The sequence below is a fragment of the Carassius auratus genome, chromosome 48 (genome assembly GCF_003368295.1).
Source record: "Carassius auratus strain Wakin chromosome 48, ASM336829v1, whole genome shotgun sequence".
Taxonomy (NCBI): domain Eukaryota; kingdom Metazoa; phylum Chordata; class Actinopteri; order Cypriniformes; family Cyprinidae; genus Carassius; species Carassius auratus.
In genome coordinates, this window is record NC_039290.1 from 8,155,022 (window position 1) to 8,181,588 (window position 26,567).

Here is a 26,567-nt window from a genome sequence, read left to right on the forward strand (position 1 = left end):
TTTTGGTATATCGTTCCCATACGTGGTGACGTCACCGCAGCATCGAAGTGACCTATGATAGGGAACATCTCGGTTACGTATGTAACCTTGGTTCCCTGAATAGGGAACGAGATGCTGCGGTTCTGGCCGTTCCGTACCTTGATAACTCTTCATCTTCAGTCATGAAATCTGAGCGAAATGGCGCGCTGCACCCAGGTATATCATGCGCGCGCATGCGCAGGGTGGTGCTATGCGCCATTTGGCCAATAGGATTGGCGGGATGGTATAGGGCTTCAGACATTCGTCACACCAGAGGTGTTCCCATACGTGGTGACGTCACCGCAGCATCTCGTTCCCTATTCAGGGAACCAAGGTTACATACGTAACCGAGATGTTCTAGCGTTTGTTGTCCAACCCCGGGGGTGACGTAATTATCATGCGCCAGCAACACGGTAAGCTGGAACGCGGGCCTGATTTGATGTTTGAAATATAACATAAAGCAGAAATTGTACAAATTGGATACAAATCAAAAATGAGTTTACATCGCGGAGGTGACTCAGGATTATAGCTGCATATTTCCTTTTGGGTATGTTTGCGAGTGTCGCAGAATTGTTTCTTGTGAAATCGAAACCTATGAAGCTAAATGTTGATTTTACTTTGTGTTTGGGTCACACAGTCATGTTTCTAAGACCTTTAGATCTGTAAGATCTCCCAAAACATTTGGACATTTCCTGAAATTCGATAGCAAGGATAATAAACTTAGCGTAATCATTTTCACTATTGCACATTTTAAACCGAAATAGACCATAGTTATATTGCCAAAGCAGATAAATAATTACTGCTAGCTTAGTTTTTATACATTTGAATAAATAAATGATAAATGTCCTGCTTGGTCCCTGTTCTGTTTCATCACTATTAACTCTAACCTGTAGTTTTGACCTGAATATGAAAATCCAAATGTCGAGAGTTTTTCTAAGGAAATGAATAGATGATGATAAATGCAGCACAATTATTTAATAGCATTATGTTTTAAGGTTTACAGTCCCCGTAAATCTGTTTTTAAACAGTTCTCAGTTTTACAATCTTAAGAATTACATAATGAACAGAATTATAGAATTTTAGTTCAACATTTATTCACTTACATTGTTATTTGACATATGTGACAAATTGTACTCGATGTAAAACTATTTTTAGATCGCAATTAGCCTCACAGCTTTTATTAACCGAGATGCTGCATGGAATATTGGATTTTAAGGCAAAACCATTGTTTTTAGGCCAGTTTTGGACTATTTTGCATTCATAAAATTCCTTCTTTCAAAGTAACGGCTAGAAAATATGCAAAATACAAATTTAATTGCATATTTTATTACACTTTATCTGTTGTTGTTAATTGCAATGCATATTTTTATGCTTGTCTCAAAATAAGTTTTATTCTGATGCACTATGTCTGAAATCTACACTTACACCATACTTTCTATTTCATTCCTCTCTCACTCTCTCACTCTCTCTCTCACTCTCTCTCTCTCTCTCTCTCTCTATATATATATTACACAGAGGGTTTTGTTCATATAACTTTGCCTGTTTCATACCACTTTCTATGCCTGAAAACATAGTGAAGACGTATAATTTTTCTGCCTGTTTGACAGTATTTTTCGGATTTATGGAGTATTGAAAAGAGATCCAAATCCCCCTCTGTAAATGCCTTTTAAATCAAATATGTCAACAAAATTAATGTCTTAATGTCTTAATGTTCTGTGACTAATCAGCTGGGGAAGTATGATGATATGAAATAATATTTTAATATACCTCTGTTCTCTTGTTTTTGTAAATGGTTCTCATAAATGGCAAAATAACATTCTGGTGAACTTGGGTTACCACTTATAGCGCTCAAAATATACACTCTTTTATACGTTAATTGAAATGTTAACCTAAAATCTTGATGATTGTTGAATTTAACCCATTAAGTCCATGTTATTCATCATTGTTTTGGGTTTTAATCCACTGATATCATGTTTTTGAATGAATGCAGGCTCTTGGACCTCTTGGATTTAAGATGAAGAGACGGGCACAAGCATCAGACGAGCCTCTGAAGAAGAGGAAGGCTATCCGTGAGGATTCCTCTGATGAAGATGAGGAGTCTTCTCAAAGAACCACCAGTCAGGGTTAGAGAGGAGTTTCCTTGTGGCACTTCACACTGGGATGTTCGCTTGTCCAGATACTCTGGTTATATACTCTAAGTTTCTGTAAGCTTGTCCCGTTTTTTCATCTCCCAGATTCAAGTCAGAGTGAGTCTCTCAGTGATGTTGAGGATCACAAACCCAGTTTCTCCAGGCCTTCTGATTCCCAGAATGCTGAGGACAACGATGCCTCTTCTGAAGCCCCCAAATTTTCTATGTATAACCGAGTCTCTCAGAAACTCATGGTAAAATAAGCGCCTTCTGTCATTCCTTTCACTCTCTTGTCAGCCTGTTAAATGCATACTGACACATTAAAATGGTGTCCTACTCTCTTTCCTTCAGGCCAAAATGGGTTTCAGAGAAGGCGAAGGTTTGGGAAAGTTCGGTCAAGGGCGGAAAGAGATCGTAGAAGCATCGACCCAACGTGGGAGGCGTGGTTTGGGTCTGACCCTGAAGGGCTTCCAGGGCGACCTCAATGTAGACTGGCAAGATGAGCCGGAGGTACGGCAACATTTCCAATAGTGTTTCTATTAAAACAGAAACCTTAGTAGTCCAGGGCCATTATTTTTCCTTCATTTCTACTCTCAGCCAAGTGCTTTAGAGTCAGTGACGTGGTTTCCAGAAAGCTCTCCAGAGATCCCAGACGCAGATGAGCTGAAGGATTGGATGACTGTGGGCCAGGTATTGCAGCACATGTTACCTGATGAACTAAAATGATTAGTTTAAGATCGAATGCTTATCCTTTTACTTTTTATAGTAAAAAATTATTAGCCACCATCTGACTAAATACATTTTTGCTCAGTTATTTGTTGTCTCTTGTTCACATGGGTGTGCGGTGCAAATAGTGTTTTAAAAATATTAGCTTTACTAATAAACCTGGCTACGATAAAGACCTTACCACAAACTGTAAATGGGTAGTTGGCATGAAAATGCATGCATTGCTGTTTTTCATTTTGAGGTTTTATGCTGGGTTTCCTTCCAATGAAAGGTTTAAAAGAAAAGTATTTATTTGAAAATAAATATCAATTATATCTTTCTATAAATATCTTTACTGTCACTTTTGATCACATTAATGTGTTTTTGCTCAATTAAAGTATTCATTTCTTTTCTTTTTTTGAATCGAAAGAATGGTAGTGTACATTCATATAAAAATGTTATTTATCATGTTCCCATGTTTATATGTATACTTATACCTATGCTTATATTTGTAGAAAAAATTAAGAATTGATGATGAAACTGAATTTTGCTCGGAGAATCTGCTGCATCTCCTCCTTCGCTGCAAAGTGAGTGTGTCAAACATTTCTTATGTTTCTCCTGTGTTGCATAAGACCAAAACACATAGTTCTCTGTGTCTTGTTATAATGTAACACGTCATTTTATTTGTATTTCTTTTCAGACTGTGTTTGATGACTTGGAGGGGGAGGAGATGAGGAGAGCGCGTACTCGATCAAACCCTTACGAAACAATCCGAGGGGCTTTCTTTCTTAACAGGTAGGTAGTGTTTCCACATGCATACTTTGTAATAATAGAAGCATGTCTTTTCTAAATTTCTTTCTCTCTGTTTTCTCCTCAGAGCTGCTATGAAGATGGCGAACATGGATCATGTTTTTGACTATATGTTCACTAACCCCAAGGATTTTCAAGGGGTGAGACCACAATTACACAAGCTGTGGCATTATGGGGTGTAATATGTGCTGTAATAACATTTCTGAATCGGATGTCTGTGTGTGTAGAAGCCGCAGACGCGTGATAAAGATGGTGAGTTGCTGTATTTTGGAGATGTATGTGCAGGACCGGGAGGATTCTCTGAGTATGTGTTGTGGCGGCGGCGCTGGCACGCGAAAGGTTTTGGGATGACTCTTAAAGGATCCAACGATTTCAAACTGGAAGATTTCTATGCTGCTCCCAGCGAGCTCTTTGAGGCCTATTATGGTATGAGTTTCAACCATTTAAACAAGCTAACGTTTTTACTGTATCGATTAATGTAGAAAGTTTAATGTAACACCTATTCTACTGTTCAGAAATTTTGAATATTCATAAAGTCTCTTATGCTTAATCAAATATGCAGTAAAAGAAGTGTGTAATATTATTACAATAAAAAAATAACTGTTTTCTTTTATAATATATTTTAAAACGAAATGTATTCCTGTGATGCAATGATGAATTTTTAGCATCATTACTACAGTCTTAATTTTTAATTACATTAACGCAGCCTTAAAATTAGTTTTTATTCCAATTTCACTTACACTGGTAGTATAAATGTTTAATCTAGTTGTTAATGGAATTAAAATATTGGAAATCTTTTGAATGTCTCATTACCGTCGTTTCAGGTGAGGGTGGGATTGATGGCGATGGTGACATCACGCGGCCGGAAAACATCACTGCGTTTCGCAACTTTGTCTTAGACAGCACTGAAGGGCGGGGCCTGCACTTCATAATGGCAGATGGGGTAAGACATGCTCTTTTGCGATTGGTTTAAATGTGAATATTGTTGTTGTGTGATTGGTCGATAGATTCTGATGGTGTGTTGCTCATCAGGGGTTTTCTGTGGAGGGCCAAGAGAACATTCAGGAGATTTTGAGTAAACAGCTCCTTCTGTGTCAGTTCCTCACTGCCATGTCCGTCGTCAGACCAGGTAATGTGTGTGTGTGTTTTGTTTGTGTGCATATAACGTGCCAATAAACATTATTCACTCACTTGGACTTTTTTTTTTCAGATTTGTGTTGGGGACGATAATTAGCAAAGAGAAAATCAACATTTAATAAAATAATAATAATTGAGTTAGTTTGGGTTTGTCAGACTGATTCAAATCAGTTACTTTTTAAGTGTTTTTTTTAAACCATTTAAAAGCCATTTGCTCGTGATTCAGACTAAATTCCTTTAATGTTGTATGCTTGCTGTGATTCAACAGAAAGTCTGTTTGAGCCATTATTTTGTGTCTGTCTGTCTCATTACATTCAGGTCAAGCTTGCAAACTCACTGCAAACTCACTTTTTGTAAATCGAATCTAATTGCTGATTCACTATTTTCTTCTCTGTAGATATTTGTGAAAATTGTATGTTAATAGGTAGTTCAGATTGGATTGTGTCCAATTGAGATTAGTCTGGATTTTTGGGCTTTTTGTGTATGCTTTGACCATCTTCTTATTGGAAGTTGGGTTTTTGTCTTTTTGGTTAAATCACTAAAAATCCTTGTTTTCCTCAAGGATGTTTTTGGTTTCACTCAGTCTATTTTCCCCCTTCCTCTTCACGAGTTTTCGTTCCCCTGATGTTGAAGAAGTATCATTAAAGCTTTATTGTGCTCAGCTCTAGGGACGGATGATTCACATCAGTAGTGCATCTTCTGTCTTTGTCATGGAACACTGTATCTGTCTTCTGGTTTTTTCTTCTGTCCCAGACACCCAGTTTTGGAGGACAGCCAGTTCTTTCACAGCGGTTCCAAACGATCTCATCTCTTTGATGATGTCTTTCTCAAGGCTTTGAAGATGATTTAATGCCTTTTCTTTCCTTGATATTATTGTAGAGCCTCCTGTCTCAGATCTGTTTGGATTTTATCTTGGGATGCGCCCAGACACAAATCTATTTATTCTAAAAATCCTGTGATTAGGAAGATAATTATGTGATTGAGAGAAGCCTTGGTTACCTGAGAGCAAATTTTAGGTGTATCAAATCAACGATAATGCTTTTTACGGTTCTAGTATTGAAGAGCCATGTTTTAAAACCTTAAGTTTTGTTTTAGTCAAAAAAGTTTTAGTTTTACATGAATTTTTTTCCATTGTTTCTCTAAATGTTCTCTTAACTCTGTGCCTTTTAGGATTATATAAAAGAGCTATGTTAAGATTTGGTTGTTTTCCATTTATATGGTCCATTTAAATAGATGTATGATAATTATTTAAACACTTTTGCTTCAACTTCTCAACTCAAAATCTTTGTGTTTTGCAGGAGGCCATTTTGTGTGTAAGACGTTTGACCTGTTCACACCGTTCAGCGTGGGCTTGATTTATTTGCTGTACCTCTGTTTCGAGAGGGTCTCGCTGTTCAAACCCGTCACCAGCCGGCCTGCCAATTCAGAGAGGTTTGTTTTCATCGTCCATGACTCACTTGAGAGCGTGAGAGAGCTCCTGGCAGTGGACACTGAAACTTATATACCTAGGTTTCTCTGTTCAGCATATTAATATACATTTTTTTTTTTCTTGACTTGAAAATGCAGAAATTGGCTGAAACTTCAATGCTATATTTTATTTTTTATTTACACTACCAGGCGAAAGTTTGGAATAAATACGATTTTTTTAATGAAGGAAATCTCTTATGATTAATTTACACTATCATTCAAAAGTTTTGGATCAGTAAGACTTGTAATGTTTTTGAAATAATTCTATTATGCTTATCAAGGCTGCATTTATTTGATCAAAAACACAGATTTTTTTTTTTTATTACAATGTAAAATAATGGTTTCTATTTATATATATATATTTGTAATAATATAATTTATTTCTGTGATGCAAAGCTGAATTTCCATCAGCTATTACTCCAGTATAAAGTGTCACATGATCATTCTAATATGCTGATTTATTATTAGAATTATCAATGTTGGCAACAGTTGTTCTGCCAAATATTTTTTTTTTGGAAACTGCATTACTTTTTTCAGGATTATTTGATGAAAAAAAAGGTAAAAAAGAACAGCATTTGTGTTTTTTAAATATTAATTCTTTCTAACAATATAAATCTTTGCCATCACTTCTTATGTTCTATTACATCATATTAATATTTCACAATATTGCATTTTTCCCTGTATTTTTGATTAAATAAATGCAGCTTTGATGAGTAAAAGAAACGCATAAAAACAAAACAAAAAACAAAACAAAACACTTAAAATCACTCTGATTCCAAACTTGTCTGTATGTGTGTGTGTATATATTAGGGCTGCACGATTACCGTATTTTCCGGTCTATAAGTCGCATCAGTCCAAAAATACGTCATGATGAGGAAAAAAACATATATAAGTCGCACTGGACTATGTCGCATTTATTTAGAACCAAGAACCAAGAGAAAACATTACCGTCTACAGCCGCAAGAGGGCCCTCTAGCGGCTGGAGACGGTAATGTTTTCTCTTGGTTCATTTCTCTTGGTAAATGTCCATCACCTGCTTTCAAATGGAGCAGCACTTAATATACAGAAGAAGAAGAAGAAGTGAAGTGACATTCAGCCAAGTATGGTGACCCACACTCAGAATTTGTGCTCTGCATTTAACCCATCCGAAGTGCACACACACAGAGCAGTGAACACACACACACACACTGTGAGCACACACCCGGAGCAGTGGGCAGCCATTTATGCTGCGGCGCCCGGGGAGCAGTTGGGGGTTCGATGCCTTGCTCAAGGGCACCTAAGTCGTGGTATTGAAGGTGGAGAGAGAACTGTACATTCCCCGCACCCACAATTCCGTCCGGCCCGAGACTAGAACCCACAACCCTTCGATTGGGAGTCCAACCCTCTAACCATTAGGCCACGACTTCCCCAGAGTCATTGTTTTGCTGGCAAGCTACGCAATATCGCGTTCATAACCGCATACGATTCATCTGAGATTATGACACGGTATTGCGTAGCTTGTCAGCGAACTACGGCTCTGTGTAGTAAGTGCCGCTCCATTTGAAAGCAGGTGATGGATATTTAGTACTTATCACAGAACCAGCTTTACTGACGTGATACACACATCATGACAATCACGTGTGTTGGTATATATATATGTATATGTGACCCTGGAGCATAAAACAATCTTAAGTTGCCAGGCTGTTTGTAGAAACATTATATGGGTCAATCATTATCATAAGAATTAATAAGAATTAATTTGGACAACTTCAAAGGTGATTTTTCTCAGTATTTAGAATTTAAAATAGTTGTATCTCGGCCAAATATTGTCCTATCCTAATAAACCATACATCAATGGAAATCTTATTCATTCAGCTTTCAGATGATATATCAATCTCATTTTAGAAAATTTACACTTAAGACTGGTTTTGTGGTCCAGGGTCACATATATATGCAGGGCTCGACATGCTTGTTTGAGATGAGTGGATTTTCTGAAGGGGCAAATGACAGAGAATTTTCCTTGCCCGACAGGACAAGTAACTGCTAACCTGCTTAAAACAACAATGAAGTGAATCAGTCAAGTCCTGAGACTTTTTTATTTATATATATGTGTGTGTGTGTGTGTGTGTGTGTGTGAATCATTATTATGATTCATTATTTGTTTCTATAGATTTTTTTAATTTTTTTTACTGATCAATTCTGATATATTAGCACATAGGACTTTTTTAATAATAAAACTTTAAAACTAAAAATGTTGCCCTGTTTACTTTAATGCACATTCCTGGTTTTATTGAACACACTATTATTATTATTATTATTATTATGCATGGACAGAAAAAGTAGCTTTGTTGACTGACGTCACATAATGTAACAGTTGATTATTGTGCATGAGCATTAGGGACTGATTTTTTACTGCTGTCTGCATGCAGATATGTGGTGTGTAAGAGTTTGAAGCCAGGCACCGATGCTGTCAGAGAATACATGTTCACCATCAACCTGAAACTGAATCAATTCAGACACTCGGACAGAGACGTTACTGAAGTCGTCCCTCTGGAAATTATTAAAGGAGACACTGACTTCTTCCAATTCATGATCAACTCCAATGAAAGGTGCCGTCATCACTTTATGACCCTTTTTTTTTTTTGTCTCTTTCTCTCTGGATCGATGCATTCATTCATGCTTGGGTTTATTTATTGAACTCTGATCCCTTGTCTTGCAGCCATTGTGCAGTACAGATCAAAGCGCTGGGTAAGATCCACGCGTACGTCAGAGATACGTGAGTCACACATTCTTCCTCTGGTGTGTTTCAGGGCATTCATCTCAAACTCTCTTTTATTTGTTTGTTTGCACATGTCTGAGTCTGTATAAGCGTCCCTGACAAGGCTGTATGTCTTTTGTAGGACACTGTTTGAGCCCAGGCAAGCTGACATCCGCAAAGAATGTCTCAAACTATGGGGGGTGAGTCCAAAAACAATTGCCACAAGCTTCATAGTGGACTGAGGTCTACTTTAGTGCTCTGTGGTGGTGTCTGAAAGATTTCAAAGAACAATGTTTTGCGTAGGTATGTGTAGGGACAAACTGATTCCGATTTGAATGATTGAGACCTTGAACGTCTTCATCTTTGTGCAGATTCCTGATAAAGCCAGAGTCACTCATCCATCATCCGATCCGAAAGCAAAGTTCTGTGAGCTCGTGAAGGTAAGAGTGTGTGTGTGTGTGTGTGTGTGGGCTTTGAGAAGTTAGCTGGGAATGTGGTAATGCTCTTGTGGATGTGATGTTCTAGAATAGAAGAGCTAAGTGGGTGAATCAACTGAAGTCTATAAAGTCAGGGTCATGATTCACCAAAAAAAAAAGAAATTATATATTTTTTCTTTAAAAAAAAAAAAAAGAAAGAAAAATGTTTTTTTGGATGATTTCCAATGACATAATTGGGAAAATGATTTTTTAAATTAGAAGGTTTGTTTACTGTGAAGAAAATGTACTATACTAAATTTGTTTCATTTTTAAATATTTTAGAATCTAAAATTGCTGTAAAATCTAAAATAAGCGAGTTATGTTCCAAATTTGAGGTTGATATCACAAAAAATTAAGTTCTTGTGATTTTTTTTTTTTTTTTTTTTTTTTTTCTGACGCAAATTTATAGGTTTGTCACAACATTACTTCCGTCATTTAAATATGGAATTTTGAGACCTTTCCAAGGATATATGTTCTGTCAAGATTAGAAAAAGTTTTGATTATAACCTACTGTAGTAAATTTTGTAATATGACAAGTACCATTAAGTACCATTTCCATGGTAATACAATGTCCTATTTAAAAACAGCTTTCACGGGTTTAATTTTGATTGTTTAAGCTTTTTAAAGTGATATCTAATTTAGGATTATTACTTAAATATGTGATAAGGAAAAAAAAGGTAATAAAAAAAGAGTGCCATTAGTGGCAGTCCGACAATTAACAAATTCAAATACAAATTAAATAAATTAAATTGTTTATAAATCAAATATAAATGTATTTCTCTGCTTACTGATTTTCCATTTCAGGGCTCCGATATGGACAGTTTTAGTTCCAGACCAACTGCACTGATCTCAGGAAATCTGGATAAACTACAGCACGTACTGGACTACAGGTGCATTGTGGGAGGAGGAGAACAGCTCTTTCTACTGGGACTTGGGGTAGGGAATATATCTATGTGATATTTATGTAATTTAGGCTAAATTTATAATATGTTTTGGTCATATATATATATCCTTATATATTGCTTAAAGTGTGAAAAAATGAAACTGTTTGTGTATGCAGAGATCTCAAATCTACACGTGGGATGGCAAAGCCCCGTTACGATGGAAGAAGCTGGAGAACTTCAAACTGGAGCTGCCCAGAGACACACTATTGAGTGTAGAGATCATCCAGGAGCTGAAGGGAGAGGTGAACAGAGAGAATCAGTACAGTAATTGAGAGTAGACAGAACTGTGTTAAATGACAGCTTTACATTAATATGTAAGAGCTTTTGTGTTATTTCAATGAAAAAATAATGACATGCATGCTTGTAAGAAGTTTTTTATCGACAACAATAATAATAATAATGACCTTTATTTTTCTATAGTGCCTTTAAATGTTACCTCTCAAAGCACTTTACATAACAAATAAAACATCAATATACACTATATAAAAATCTTTGCATCAATTTTGAGTCTTTGCATCTGTGTTTGTAGGGAAAAGCCCAGAGAAGGATCAACGCTGTGCACATTCTCGATGCTCTTGTTCTCAACGGCACTGATGTCAGAGATCAGCACTTCAACCAGAGGTCTTTACCAGAACCTATTCCCAAATGAATACATGTAGAATTCTTTTATTATTTTACTAAGCAGGTTTATAAAGTGCAATCCTTCCACTAAGATACAGTTTGTGCAAACACATAGCTAGAATACATTATTATTTATAAGACTTCTTCAAATTGAAAAGGAAAGTCTTAAATTCATAACGTCAAGGAATTAAAATTTGCATGCACTGCTAATTTATGTTTTGTTATCCAATAAAGATATCTAAACATCATTAAATCAGCATTTACTTGAGATGCAGTTTGAAGATATGATGGCCTGTTTTCTGAGAAACATAACAAAATTAAACGAGCTTATGTTTAAAACGACATTAAGAATCTGTCAGTGGGGTATGAAAATTGTTTTCCCTTTAAATTGAGTTTCTTGAAATTCTTGTTTTAATCAACAAGTCACTTCATTTGGATAATTTTCTCAGAAAACAAGACTTTCTATCTAATGCCATTTTTCTTCTCAAGTTAATGTATTTTGATGTAATAATATTTAGACATATGCACTGGAAAGCAAAGCAAAATTACTGATGAAAAACATTTTTTTCCATTGTAGTCAGAAGGTACAGTAAAAGTTATTTCCATATTCTAATGGTTGAGAGCAGAGGAACTAGGGAAACGTTGAAGTCTTGCTAATGCAAGACATTTACATTAGAAACTATATTGAGGTATTGTGTTCCATTCAATAGATTCTTAAAATATTTTACTTAGTCTTACAAAGATCTAAAAAAGTCTTAAGTTTACCCTGCAGAAATGCTATTTTTTTAAAAAAAACCTTTCAATTAACGTCAGAATTTTTGTATATAGTTATTTTATTCGTATGTTTAATATATTATTAGCGTCCAGTATTTCCCATTGGATATCTTATGCTCCAGAAATCACAAATCAGCTTTAGTTGCTTCTGATTTGGGTTTATTATCTTAAAATTAAAAAATTAAATTAAATTTATGCATTTAGCAGACGCTTTTATCCAAAGCGACTTACAGTGCATTCAGGCTATCAATTTTTACCTATCCTATTTTTACTTATCTTGAATCTAAATGCAATCCAGAAATGTAAAGAAAAAAAATATATATATATATTTTGTGCAGAATCCAGATGGCGGAGAAGTTTGTGAAAGCTGTGTCCAAACCCAGCAGGCCAGACATGAACCCCATCCGGTAATATTCCTTTCTCTTTGCAGTTGTGCTAATTGCCATGTCAGTGACAGCCCTGGGGGCCAGGAAGTCCTGTGAACACCGGAGGGTGCAGTATGTAAAATTAATGAAGATACTGTGTTTTACTAGAGTCTAGACAGGATCCTTCATGTTTATGATAATACTGCAAGTCAGTCTGCTTGCTGTTTCGGCCTCATTCATTCATTCCCTATTTTATTTTTTTAGAGTGAAGGAAGTCTATAGGTTAGAGGAGATGGAGAAGATCTTTGTGAGGTGCGACCATTAGATGATTCTTCTAATTTGTATTTCATTTAATATTACTATTTTACGGTATGTTATTATTATTAATTTTTTTTCCTCAGGTTGGAAATGAAGGTAACCAAGAGCTCGGGAGGGATGCCAAGACTGTCATACACAGGCAGAGATGACCGTCACTTCCTCCCCAGTGGACTTTACATCATCAAAACTGTTAACGGTGAGAGAGAGGGAGGAAATAATAAGCATAATATAAGTGGAGTGCCTTGTCAAAGAGGATTTGGTCAAATATTTTTTTCCGTTTTCGTCATTTTGACAGACCCATGGACAATGGCGTTCAGCAAAAGTTCTAAAAGAAAGTTTTTCTACAATAAGCAGACCAAAGAATCGACTTATGCACTGCCGCCTGGTTCTGTGGCACCTTTCCAGTAAGTATTAAAGTGCCAATATTAAGTAATCCTGCATGACTGGCACTGCACTGGCAACTGATTTTGGATTGAAGCCCTGAGCAGGAAAATGCCATTACACAACTTGAATTTTCAAGAAGATGTAGCATCTGACCTTCAAAGAAATGAGAATCTCTCTAAACCCCCAGCATCCTTTTTAATTTGTTTGTTACTATCTCTTCTTCTGTTTCTCAGTGCATGTCATCAAGACCGGCTGTTTTGGGCTTGGGAAGAAGGAGTCCGGGTTCACGACTCCCAGACGCGGGTCAACCCGGACAAACTGTCTAAAGACGACGTGCTTTCCTTCATCCATCAACACTGTCAACAATAAAAACACACGTACACATTACAATCATGCTGTCATGCCACATTAAGAAACATAGCACAGACTCTACATTGTCCTCGCCTCCAGGGGGCACTGTAGCTTACACGAGAGTCCACTGAGAAACATTCAAATTCTTCACACTTCAAGGCTCTCTAAAATAGCCCCTTTGAGTTAGACGACAGGGCGTCTTGGTGCTCGGTGGTGTGTATCTGCGTGTCCGTTATCTTCAGAGGAGAAAGAAACTTAGCTGGCATTGCTTTTCCCTTGTCCACATGTTTTTCTCCAGAACTTCATAACCTGCTTCCTCACATGAATTATTCCTCCACTAATCGATCAGGTGTGCAGCTTCTGATTCTGATTAGCTGAAGTTTACCATTTAAAACGGCATGACGGTGTGCATTCGCTCTACTGTGTGCATGTGTTGCCTTGTTTTTCTCGTTTTTATTTAGTTTCTTTCAGTGTTTAAAAATCTTAGACTGGCCATTTGTGGTGATTTTGGAAAAGGATTTGAATTTTAAACCTGTTCGTGATGTTGATTAGATTAAACCACTGAGGAAGTTTGTTCCTTGAGTGATTGTGGTCTGCTTCATTATTCGTCTCTATTGAGTTTAGAATCACAATGAAATAGAAGCAGTGACAGATGTTTTCTTATGTGTAATGGCTTACCGAAAAAGAAAAAATGAAGGACGTTGGGACTAGGTTCTATTCATCAGTTGTTGATTGGACTTTGAGATGTGGTTGTGACACTTAAAAGCTTTCTTTTTTTGCAACAAAAGCTAGATTTTATGCACTATTGTAGGAAAAGAAAACTGTGACTGAAGATTTGGAGCTGGGACCTCTGCTGATAACACACTCCATTTGTTTCTGCTTGCATTGAGAATCCACACAATCTGGAAAAACAGACTGCCTGAATGAAGTGTTTGAACAATGGAAGCTTACAAACACCAGAAGAGAACTAGATTCTTGGGGGGATTTTATGAACGGAAAGTTTTTTTTTTTTTTTTTTTTAATTGTATGCGCTCTTCACATTACACATTATTTCAAATCTGTTTTACAGAAAATCTTGAGGTTAAAGGAATAGTTGACACAAAAATAAAAATGTGCATAATATTTCCTCACCTGCAGGCCATCAAAGGTATAGATAACTTTGTTTCTTCATAAGAACAGATTTGGAGAAATTAAGCATTACATATCACCAATGGATCCTCTGCAGCGAATGGGTACCGTCAGAATGAAAGTCCAAACAGCTGATAAAAACATCACAATAATCCATATGGCTCCAATCCATCAATTAATATCTTGTAAAGCTATGTGTTTCTAAGAAACAAATGAATCAAGATGAGAAAAAGTAATCTTGTTTGAATCAGGAGAGAAATATGCACAGATCATGTATCACAACCAAAAACTTAATAAAATACATTTCTCCAAATCTGTTCAGATAAAGATACAAACTCATCCACATCTTGGATGACCTAAAGGTGAGTAAATTTTCAGCAAATTTTCATTTTTGGATGTACTGTTTGTTTGTTTATATTATTGTAATATTTTCATGCTTTTATAGTCTTATATGGCAGATAATAAGATAATATAGTTTACATTTTGTGACAATACATACAAATAGACAGTTGGGATTTGTGTTATAGTGTATATTGCGTTACGTGAGTGTATGTATGCAGGTTAAATTGAGCATACTTCCAACTTTAAATAAAGAGCTGTGCGATAATGTAGTTGCATTTTGTGACTAAATAACCAGGCAGTTGAGAAAGTGGGTATTTGCTGCTGGTGCAAAAATCACAGCATTGCTTTGTGGTTGGTATGGTGTTTGGGCGGTCCCTACACATGTCCCTTTTTGCTACAGGTTTATCGGCCACTGGTCTGATTGTGCTTTTCATGTCAAACTTTAATACTTTAGGCTTAGGAGTTTCTTCACAACCTGAACCCCAGGTTTCAGGATTGAGGATAGCAATGCTGCCTTTGCAGGAGGAGGGAAAGCTTGAACATCCTTATTGCAGGTCCAATTTATTTTGTCATGTCATATCCAGTATGATTTTATATCTGTATTTTGCTCCTCTAGAACAACAATACATGAACTGTCACCATGACTGACACATCACTAATGAGCATATTGCACCTTGCTGTGTATTTTCATTTCTTCTCTGAAGCTGTAGGTTTCTGGCATCTCAAGGACGGCGGGACACAGGCGGTCTTTTGTATGCAGGTGTAATGAGTCTCCCACACCCTGTTTCCCTATCCATCTCTTGCTTTGAGTTTGTGACTGGAAAGCTAAGCAGAGATTCACCTCAAAGGACAATTAAATTTCCCCTGTTAGAGAGCTTCCTCTCATTCGAGAGCTCGCTTGCTTGCTGGCTGGGTAACCAAAAGGGAAGGTATAAAAACTCTGTTTTTCTCCCCCCACCCCAGCCCCATTCACACACTCGCACTTTCTTTTCTGGCCAAGAGGTTCAATGTGTCATCTCCCAAAAGCAATTGAGGAGTGCTGCTGCAATACTGCCCACCACTAGCCGTTAGGGAAAGCGTCCAGAAGATATAACCGTATTCTATCTTACCGCAGGGCACCAGAGTTTTATTAAAATTAAGGTTAAAAGTCTGGTCACTTCGAAGATGGCAGAAAACTCCAATGAAATTGACCAAAGGGGATTCAGGTACAAAAAAAGGACCAAAAATTTTTTATAAATACTGTGGAACTACAAAGTTTTTTATTCAAAAAGTGGCACCATGATGCAATATATAAGTTTGTATTTGATTTGATTTTAAGAGATGTTGCTGCAACATGGTATCGTAGTTATACAATTTATCTTTATTTTATTTTTTTAAATGCATGGTCTACAGTTGGTTATTGTTAGTGTGCCATTTTGGGGTAACAGGTGCAGTTATACTTTTGAATCAAACATTTTGAAAGTTCAAATGTTGGGTAAAAGTACTGTAAAAGGTATCATGGTAATGATAATATATCAATAATATATCAAGCCACTATGATTTACTGAAAGATTAATCATGCCATTCCATTGTTTATTTAATTTTGCTTACTTATTTTGAGCAACATAAGCACACATTCAGGGATGCCCAAAATTGCGGTCTAGACAGATCACTAGATTTTGAGACAAAACCAAAGTAGTTTCTGATTTATTGTAAGAACAATAAATTCATTGCTATAAAAAAAATACCCATTATAAAATGGTCCTTTGATTTAGCGAATGATTACCATTTTGGTGTTCAATGGTATTATGGTATTTATATTTATAGTGGCCTACTTTTTTTTATAGTGTCCAGAATTTTTGAGGATCAGGTCCGTTCAGACGTTTAAATGGAACATTTGATGGCCAAAATTTATTTTGACAGCTCACTAGATTTGGAAACCAAATTCTGATTAAAGACTAAATTGTTTTACAATACTATAGCCTTGTGCTTTTGTATTAGGCTACCATTGTCGTGTACTATAGGTACGTTAAAGAATATTTGGTGTTTACTGTTTACACAGCATTTTTGAACATCATAGATGCGCTTAAATCGAACAATTGATGGCCAGAAATGCTGTTTATGCAGACAGCTCACTATTAAAGACACGGACATAGTGCTTTACGATTTATCAACCGATTCAGAACTCGTGTATTGACGTGGTGCTGAGGAATACTTGAGTATTTTTGTTATTTATACTGCGCAACATCGATGTTTACCACAGCTCAACCGGATTTTAAAAGCCGTGGGCGTTTGAAAAAACGGGATATTTGAAAAATCGTTTCCCCACATCAATAGATTAAACGTCCCCAAAGGTTTCAGATCCATATCTGACACCACACCTCATAAATATTGGATGGCTTCTGTAATATTAAAAATTGATGTTTTCAATTTAAGTTTTCAAAGCGGAGTGTCCGCGGTGAGGGAGGGCGAGTGGAGGTCCAGTCAGACTCTACCTGCTGATCAAACGCGCGCTTTCTCCTCAGGTGCGCGAGGGGCTCAGACTCACACGGACCGATGATGTTCCCTCAGTCCAAATTGTAAGGAAAGCCGCTTCTCTGCGTCAGTTTGGTGGGCTATACTGTACGTGTGACGACTGAGACCCAGATTTTGGAGTCATTTGAAGACTTAACTCAAACTCCCGAGGAGCTGCAATGGCATCGATCGGGGAGTTTGATCCGTTAAACAGCAGCGTACCTGCGACCAAAATAGAGATCACCGTCTCGTGCAGGTAAGAGCGAATACTGCTTATTGTAATATTACGTTTGTTCAAAATTCGGTACGTTAGGTCAAATATTATTAACTATGAAATATATATTTGAATTTGGTTATTTTGAAGATGTTATTAAACTAAGCGTCTTCAAAATATATACAAACGGGTGACTGAGGAGGTCAGCAAAATAAAGTAACGTTACTGGAAAAATGTTGGGTAGCCTGTGTATTTGTGAGACACGCTTCACTCTTACTTGAAGGGAATTTGAGTTCCGTATAAACACCATGGTACATGAATATGGTAATTTTTCAGTATATAGGGCAGCAACAAGAATACCCTTACAAAACAATAGGCTTCTGTGGCAGTACTATGGTACAGTCAGTGATGGTAATGCCTTGGTAAGTTACTTAAAAAAAAAAAAAAAAAAAAAAAACGGAAATTCCCTGGCCAGTATGTTACTTCTTGGTACTTTTTACATAACCAATGAAAGGGACAACTCTCCCTAATATTCAGAATAGTGTTCAGACTTTTTTTTTCTATTTTCCAGGTCATTAACTTTTACATTAGGTCAATCTATGTTTGGTTAGCTTTATATATATATATATATATATATACAGCATTACATTACCATGCTTTTATCACATGCTTTTTTTTTTTTTTTTGTAAGGGGTTTAGGCAAATATGTTTGTCCAAGTTTGTCTATTTGCATTCATGACTTGCAGACTGTCTCTAAAAATCTAATGAGTTCCATACCTAGGTGGCATTTTTGGTTGTTGTAGGTGCATTCGACCCCCTTATGGTCGTACGTGATTTCTGGAGATGATGGTGTTGATCTCTTAAGTCATATTTTATTTTTGTTCTCTATTTGTGCCAATTTTTCATACTGAAAATAGCACGTAATTGTCTTATGCTGCAAATCAAGCCTTTGCTGCCTGAAGAAATGATTTTTTAGCTACATGTTTTGAGTATTTTTCATTTTATGATTTGATGCTTTTCATAGAAACGTGAATTAAACAAACACTTATATAATCGAAATTAGTTAAATCTGTAAAATAAAGGGCAACCTTTTTTAATGCCTGGCTGACCTCTTCCCTCGCTGTGTCCCTCTGGACCGTTCTCTCCTTGTTGGACTGACACCACTGGCAACAAACAACAGCACAGACTCTTTCCTGAATAATGAATGTGTTGACTGCTGATGCTGTCTGTGTGTTTGCATAAAGCCTTCACTTCAGACACTGCTTGCCCAGATATCCAAGGGAGGTCTCTTTATACATGCGCCACATCTGCGGCCGGCTGGCTCTGCCCACCGAGCCTTCAGCAGTAATTTGGCTGAGGTGGAAGATGGGGGCAAGAAAATGGAGCAAGTGGTTCCTCAGTCGTACATATTTTATAGTAGCCTGCTGGGATATGAATGCAACACATCAGGATTTATGAAAAATGAAATGCAGCAGCGAAATACGCTCTGCTTCTCGATGCCCAATGAGTTTCTGCTTCACTTTGAGGCAGTGTCTTGTGGCATGACATCTCGTGATAAGAAAATGTGTATCAGGACAGGGTACAAAATGGCTTGAGTTTTGGACTGAAAAGTACATGGCTGAAAGTATGTGGACATCCTGTTCAAATTCTATCGAAGGGAAATATTAACCTATTAATATCAACCCTAACCATAATTCAGCCAAATAAAAAAAAAATTGCTGAAAATGTAGTTGCCCTCAGGCCTTTTAAGATGAAAATGAGTTTTATTAATTGGAACAGGTTTGGCGAAATTTAGCATTATATCACTTGCTCACCAATGAATCTTCTGCAGTGAATGGGTGCCATCAAGATGAGAGTCCAAACAGCTGATAAAAACATCACAATAATCCACAAATCCACTCCAGTCCATCAGTTAACATCTTGTGACGCAATAAGCTGTGTGATTGTAAGCAACAAATTGATCAAGAAGTTTTGAAACTTCAAAATGTTGCTTTCTGCTTAAATATGCGTTGTCTATATTGCTTTCTTCAGTGAAAAAGTTGTCTTATCTGAATTAGAAGAGAAATATGCACGTATGATAACAGGAGATGGACAAGATGTGAGAAGATAACAGATGGATTTTTTTCACCAAAGAAAGCGGATTATAGACTCATATTTTTGCCAGAAGTGATGGTTTAAGCAACTTACAAAAAAAAAAAGAAAAAAAAAAAATCTATTGTATTTTGCAGAAAAAAGAACACCATACAGGTTTGTAATTACATGTGGTTGAGTAATTGATGACACAATTTTCATTTTGGGGTGAATTAATATGTTTTACAATTTAGGTAAATATATTATTTTGCAGGACTCCAAAAACATAAACAATTATGCATAAAAAAAAATGCCTACTAGTGGCAGTAAAACATCAATAACATTTATTTGTTGTCAGACACATTGTTTACAATGCAGATTATCAATCAATAAAGACTTTAACACATTTCCTTGCACAATGCTATGCTATTATCTCAAAATACTTTTACAATGGTGCATGATTTGTAAACTAATACATTTTGACGTATGCACTACCAGCTCCATATATATGGCTTTTCTGGTGTAGTAAACTTGCTGGTTAGCACACCTGGTACAGCATTGCAGTTGCGACGTTGAGCGTCTCACAAAACATGAGTCACAATAAAAGAGCTCAAAGACTAATGAAGATGGTACATTATTTTCAAACCCAGTGAACATTTCAGCACCACTCCCTGGATATTTCCAGACTGCTGCAATACATACAAGAAACAGCATAATAAAAAAACTGCCAGATTCAGGTTCATCAGTCTTGAACACACTTTTAGTCCCATTCAATGATCACTCCACTTTGAATGTGTTGCAAAACATACAGGAAGCAGCATAATATTGTTTTGATAAAATGCTGTTCCAATGAACCCAGGTTATAATTTTACTCCATGCAATTCTGGAGAATTCTGTGCTTTTAATGCTGTTACAACAGTTTGTTGCCCACCAAGGTCCTCAATGGTGTAGCCTACTCACAGGACCTTAGTGAGAGGCAACCCACTCATGATGTCCCGGGCCCTGTGAATTTTAGCATCATTTTTGTGTCCACATACGTTTGGCAATATTTAACTTTTTGCACACTAACTGTGCTTTTCTATTGAAATTAACACCTGCAATTACAGTTTTGATGACTTTGAGTAGTTACCCGTATTCAAAACTCCACAGCAAACTTCTAATCTAGTATGATGTCGCATATGAGTGTTCAAAACTTATTCCACTTCGCAAGGCAACAAGTTAGTGAAAGAGTGTATTTCCGTCACTGCATTATGCCGGCAAATTGTGGAAGCTGTTCACGGGGGAAGCCAATTCATCAAGGTTGTTTGTCACTGTCAACACAGATTGCAGCAGATGCCGTTGTGTCACTCGATAAGGGAGAGTCTGGAGGGAAACCAGAACGAGAGAATGTGTTGAAGACTCTCAGACCCGGAGATCTTAAAGGATCTGTTGCGTTTGCCAAGGAAAGCTTGTAATTTCCTATCTTTCCTATCATGTTTCGAGAAGCAAAGGAAAACATTATCTCTGTATATTTTTTTTATGTATGATTCATCAGAAAGTACAATTCTGTACAGTACTGTCAGTTGATTTTGCTTTGAGTGAAGATTTCATGGTTTCTTGTTTAAAGTGAAGAGAGCAGGCTACAGATATGCAGGTCTACTGGGCTCTTTTTGATTGCGTCAAAGTTTGAATTATATATCAACTAATCTTCATAACCTGATTTGTAAGTTACTGGGTGGCTAGATGGTTTTATTACATCCAGTAATAAAATTCATATGACTAATGTGATCTTTGTCGATGAATATTCCCAACCACAATGGAGGTATGAGTAAGAAGTTTGCATTGCGTTCTTCCCCTGTTATTCTGATCAAGGTCATCACCTAAAATCCAAAAACCAAAACCACACAGTATGTCAAGGGATCCCCATCAGTACAGTGCACGTGAAAGCACTCCCTGTTGAGATGCCAGAGCTCCAGGACCCGTTTATTCAGGTTTAAAACGTCACAGCTGGCGTCACACCAGATGTCAGGCAATACCTCCTGTTGCTCAGAGCCGCATCCTGCAGACTAGAGATGGAATCGATTCTCTGCTCAGTCGGATGGATTAATGTGCTCTCTGCTGTACTTCCCTAGCCTTTCTTCTATTTATTCCACAAACACAATTCTCCTGTGAGAGAATATCTATGGGTTCCTGTTACTGGCCATCCATCATGTCCATTTTAATGCAGTCTGGTCTTTAAATTTAAATGCACATTCGGAGACATGTAAGAGACTGATTGATGGAAACTCAAACATTAAATAGATGCTGTTGCCTTCGGAGGAGTTATGAAACATTACTTTTTATCAGCAGTCTTTGTTAAATATATTTTTGTTGACAGAGTTAAGGTCAATTTGAAATGCTGTTCACAACCCGTTTCACTTCTGTAGCATGATGTATTTTGAATTGAAACAAGATATGGAATGAGAAAAATGAAGGGTGAGACTTGATTTTATCAAGTGAGAATTGATAGGATTATGAAAGCTGGTTGAAAAGTAAGAATTTATTTGTAAAGAAAAGTCATTTTTGAAAAACACCAAATACAAGATTACGAAGACAAGTTCATTTTTGTTTATAAAGGTATGCTTAATGCATAATGCACAGTAAGACCAGAAACATGCATTAAAAAGTAAATTGAGTAAGATATATTGCTGACAAGACATTTCAGTATAGTTCATTATACATGTTGATAATTATCTGGAGATTATTTTTTATTTATTTATCAGAAATAAATTGTATTTAGGCCTATTTTATTTTCAGGGGAAACTACTGATATCTTGTCAGTTAGTTGTGGTTAAATGCATGTTCTTCACTAAAAGAACCCAAGGCAACTGAATTCTTAATACGAATAATTAAGTAAATGGGGTCAGTTTTGATTTCATGTGTACTCGAAGTGTTCGTGACCTTGGTCATTGATGTTAGGCAGGAGAAAATTCAAGCCTGCACTGATCTCAGCATCAGTGAGTCTCTTTGTTCACACTGGACAAACATAGAAGCTGCTTTTGTTTCTGTGCAACCATCTGTTGTAAGCACAATAAAACAATCTCCTCTAGATAGGTTTTGTTGGTTTATTATTGCCAGCAGTTATTTTGTTCAGTCTGTGTTGTGCTTGAGCATATCTGTTTTACTGTTTCTTCAGGAATTTGCTGGATGCTGATACCTTCTCAAGGTCAGCACCAGGTAAGTCTTAATCTTAGTGACTGCTTCTCATTTTGAGTCTTACCACAAAAAGTCTATGGATAGTTTTGAATAATACATTATCAAAATGCTTCTGATATTTATGCATTAGATATGCACAGGATGCAGATTTTCTGTATGCATGGAATACCTGGATAACCTATTATTTTTGCATATACAACATGCACACACACACACACACATACAGTACTGTGCAAAAAGCCATTAGTATTTTGACCAAACAAAAATGGTTTTAAGCCAGTTATTTATATATTTTGCTTTAGTGTGCCAGTAGGAAATATCAGTTTACATTTCCAAACTTTGCATTTGGCATTTATTGTAATCCAGTCAGATTTTTTTATGCACACGGAGTCTGACAGCAGCCAAATCTCCACACAGAGATCTGATCTCACCATCATCCAGTCCATCTAGAATTACGTGAAGAAACCGAAATATAAACTAAGACGGACTAAATCCAAAAGAAATGTGGCAACATCTCCGAGACGCTAGAAGAAACCTTCCTACAAAACTACCTTAAAAACTATGTGCAAGTGTATCTAGGACAAAACAAAAAGGGTGGTCACACCAAATATTGATTTGATTCAGTTAATAGGAGTTAATTTATAAATAACATATATTTATGACACTATTTTTTGAAAGCGTCCTCACTTTACAGCATTGTACCTAAAACTTTTTACGGTTCTGTATCTTCACATGTAGGATTCTTCAGGTGACTTGGAGGTATTGTCGCTTTTCTTCTGGATTTAGTCTGTCTGAGTGTTTTTTGTTTGTTTCTTCATGTAATCCCAGACAGACTGGATGATTTGCGATGGCTGGCTGTCGTCAGACTCCTTGTGCATACAAAAATCTTACTGGATTATTACAATTAATGGCAAAAGGAATGTTTGGAAATATAAACTGGTATTTCCTACTGACACATTAGAGCAAAAGTATATTATGTCTTCTAGGGGTAAGATGCAATAAACAAATAAGACTCTCATCAAGCCATCACACCAAAGAATGAAAACAAAAGAAAACACCACAGTGTGTGTTCAGTGCTGTTTGTGTGCACTTTGGATGGGTTAAATGCAGAGCATGAATTCAGATTGTGGGTCACCATTTTTGGCTGTATATCACGTCACTTTCACTTTGCATGCATTTAAAATGTAACATTTACATATTCATTTAGAGCTTTTTGATTTTCTTGATTAACTAATGAGCATGTAATAATCCTCACTGAGTTTTATTTACTATTCTTAAGAGTAATAAAATGGATGTCTTGCATGATAAAATGGTCATGTTTTAATACTGCATTAGTAAAAGTATTTTTTATTTCTCTCTCTGAGGGTCAATCTCTGAGAAGAAACATAAAGCATTTTCTCTTCCCAAATGATGTCAATAGCCATGAATGCTCTTCACATGAGTTATTTTGCTGTTGCCTTGAAAACAAGTGAAGGTTTCAGATGAGTTATTCATGGCTATTCATTATGTGATGTGAAGCTATTGCAGAAAGTGTTTTACCCTTAGGACATCTTTTTTTTCTACAGCTTTTTCTAGTAGTATCAAAGTGACTACTTTCCTTGCAAAGTAATCTCTGAGTTAAAAAAAAAAAATCTTTTAAACCTGCTTTAGTCAGAGAAGCCAAAATTATAACATTTATTAATCCTTCTCCCTAATGCTCACAGCAATCAAACGCTTGACTGACGTCTGAGTTACCATAATTTGCACTGAGAATTATTCTAAATCAGTTCCTCGGTTGATCTGGCAAAGGTCATACCTGAATAGGTGTCTACTCTTCCTGAAATGCTTTTTTTGCTCTGATGATTATTCCATGTAATTTATGTGAAATCGTTAAACATTAGCCGGCCCAGTGTAGTTACTGCAGATTTTTCAAGGAGTTTAAAATAATGGATGTGGTCAGTCTCATTATGTTCAGTGCAACAGAGATATTATGCATTCGTAATGCCTAGCTTCGAGTAACATTTGCATCTTGAAAAACAAGAAATGCTAATTTTTGATTTTGTTTGGCTAGTTATGGCTAAATTCCTGGGCCATTCTCAGGGGAAAAAGCCATTCTAGTGAGTGTTAACTGACATAATTAACAGGATATCCATTTGCAGTGGGTATAGAAAAGAATCAGCCCCCTTTAAAAATAATCATATTTTGTTGCTTTGCAGCCTGAAATGAAGACAGACACAATTTTTGTTTTATCCAGTGCAACTTAAGTTTAACTCAGTGCAACTTATTAAATCCAAGTGAAAGATAAAACACCAACATTACGAATTAAAAAGCAATCACTAAGTTGGAGAAAGAATCACTCATTCTGTCTGGATTTAGTTTAACTACCTTTTGCTTTAATTACAGCCTTTAGTTTGTTGGAAATGTCTCTGGGCCCTATCTTGCACCCAGCGCAATTGACTTTGTACACCGACGCATGTGTCATTCCTATTTTGCACCTGCGCAAAGCGCGCTTTTCCCTCCACAGGAGCACGTCGCTAAACTAGTGAATGAACTTGCGCTCCCTGGGCGGTTCAGCGCAAAAAAGGAGGCGTGTTCCGGCGCAAACAATCCCTGGTGCTATTTTGCTGTTCAATTAAACAATTGCGCCACTGACCAGAAAAAACCTAGTCTAAAGTCAGTGGCGCGTTGCGCGTTGTTCATTATGCTATTTTAAGGGCGCATGCTTGACCATAATGTAGGCCTATAGCGTGCACAACGCGTATACACTTTGCTCATGTAATCTACACAGATGCAACAGTTATTTTTGCAAATCATAAATTGTTACACTAAAAAAATATTAACACATGAGATGACGGAAATCATTGTGGTGTGCCACGAAGATGTGAAAAAAATAGGCATAAATCTAGCTTACAAATTATTCAGGCTAATTGTAGTAATTAAGGATCAGACCTGTTTGAGGTCATATATGTATATAAGGACATCTGACAAATTGGTTTGTCCGTCAAGAACCAGGAAAAAAAATCGATTAAACAATTGTGGCTATTTCCTCCCACGCCTGTTTAACCGACGCTATTTTGGGTGGGTTTCTCCCATCCCCATACAACACAACTTCTCTGTCTTTCACTGCTCTTACAAGAACATCAGTCTCCTCGGCTGTGAACCGCTCCTGGCGTGCGCCTGGTAAATACGCCATAATAATAGCAATCCATAATGGAACTTGCGCACCTGCTTTTAAAGGGAATGTTGGATGACGCTCTGATTGGTTTATTTCACGTTACGCCCAAACCACACCTATGAATAATGAAGCTACTTCAGACCAACCCATTTTAGATTTGCGCCGGGCGCAAGAGCCATTTATCCCGCCGGGAAAATAGCAACAGCGCCGAGACCCGCCCACAAACTTACTTGCGCTTTGCGCTTTGACACTTGCGTTTCAGATCGTTAAAATAGGGCCCTCTGTCTCTACTTATTTTGCAGATCTGTTTTGCAGACTTTGCAATATTTGCCCACTCTTTTTTGAAGAACTGTTGAGGTTCAGTTCAGTTCGGGTGTTTGTGGACTGCAGTCTTTAAGTCATTCCACAGATTTGATTCTGGATTCTGACAGGCCATGCAAGGACATTCACCTTTTTCTGGGGTTTATGATTCTTTTCTATAACCACTTATTTTGAACGTGTATATAGTATATAGAGTATATTTATATGTGTAATTTAAATAGATAATATAATTTAAATTCTATAATGTATATTTATCATAAATATATAATAATCTATAATATAGTTTATATATAATTAAACAATTAGAACTTAAATTTAAATCTAAATTGGCAATTTATTTTTTCTTGCTGTCTTTATCAGTGTTTAATTTATTTGTTTCTTCAGTTCTTGCAATTGTATTGGCTTGTGATAGTTCTATGATTTTTTTTTTTTATG

General features: G+C 36.6%; 2 protein-coding genes across 4 annotated transcripts in view; both read left to right on the top strand.

The window, feature by feature from the left end:
• Positions 1-346: 346 nt before the first annotated feature.
• LOC113065734 (cap-specific mRNA (nucleoside-2'-O-)-methyltransferase 1-like) lies at positions 347-13,818 on the top strand. 3 transcript variants are annotated; one of them, XM_026237225.1, is made up of 24 exons: positions 347-431; positions 2,009-2,141; positions 2,253-2,401; positions 2,499-2,657; positions 2,745-2,837; positions 3,368-3,439; positions 3,553-3,647; positions 3,730-3,802; positions 3,890-4,088; positions 4,487-4,605; positions 4,695-4,791; positions 6,098-6,230; positions 8,675-8,854; positions 8,965-9,021; positions 9,146-9,203; positions 9,375-9,443; positions 10,284-10,415; positions 10,540-10,665; positions 10,953-11,044; positions 12,157-12,225; positions 12,448-12,495; positions 12,585-12,697; positions 12,797-12,905; positions 13,119-13,818. In XM_026237225.1, exons 2-24 carry the CDS (start codon positions 2,033-2,035, stop codon positions 13,252-13,254), a joined length of 2,487 nt encoding a protein of 828 aa, XP_026093010.1. In that variant the 5' UTR covers positions 347-431; positions 2,009-2,032; the 3' UTR covers positions 13,255-13,818. The 3 variants fall into 3 exon arrangements, with proteins under 3 accessions (XP_026093010.1, XP_026093011.1, XP_026093009.1); XM_026237224.1 differs by having other exon boundaries at positions 390-565; XM_026237226.1 differs by lacking the exons at positions 12,157-12,225; positions 12,448-12,495; positions 12,585-12,697; positions 12,797-12,905; positions 13,119-13,818 and adding an exon at positions 12,249-12,409 and having other exon boundaries at positions 389-565.
• Positions 13,819-14,672: 854 nt separating this feature from the next.
• Positions 14,673-26,567, top strand: part of LOC113065735 (copine-9-like) — a 38,888-nt gene continuing 26,993 nt past the window's right edge. The window contains exons 1-2 of the mRNA XM_026237227.1: positions 14,673-17,455; positions 22,638-22,678. Of these exons, the coding sequence (XP_026093012.1) occupies positions 17,379-17,455; positions 22,638-22,678 (118 nt within the window). The 5' untranslated portion in view covers positions 14,673-17,378. The remainder of the gene's footprint in view (positions 17,456-22,637; positions 22,679-26,567) is intronic.

Bases quoted from the DNA above. Each gene is read 5' to 3' on its own strand.
- LOC113065734 (XM_026237225.1), top strand. From the start codon at position 2,033: ATGAAGAGACGGGCACAAGCATCAGACGAGCCTCTGAAGAAGAGGAAG. The intron at 2,838-3,367 runs GTATTGCAGCAC...TTATATTTGTAG, and splicing joins ATTGGATGACTGTGGGCCAG to AAAAAATTAAGAATTGATGA. The intron at 3,440-3,552 runs GTGAGTGTGTCA...ATTTCTTTTCAG, and splicing joins ATCTCCTCCTTCGCTGCAAA to ACTGTGTTTGATGACTTGGA.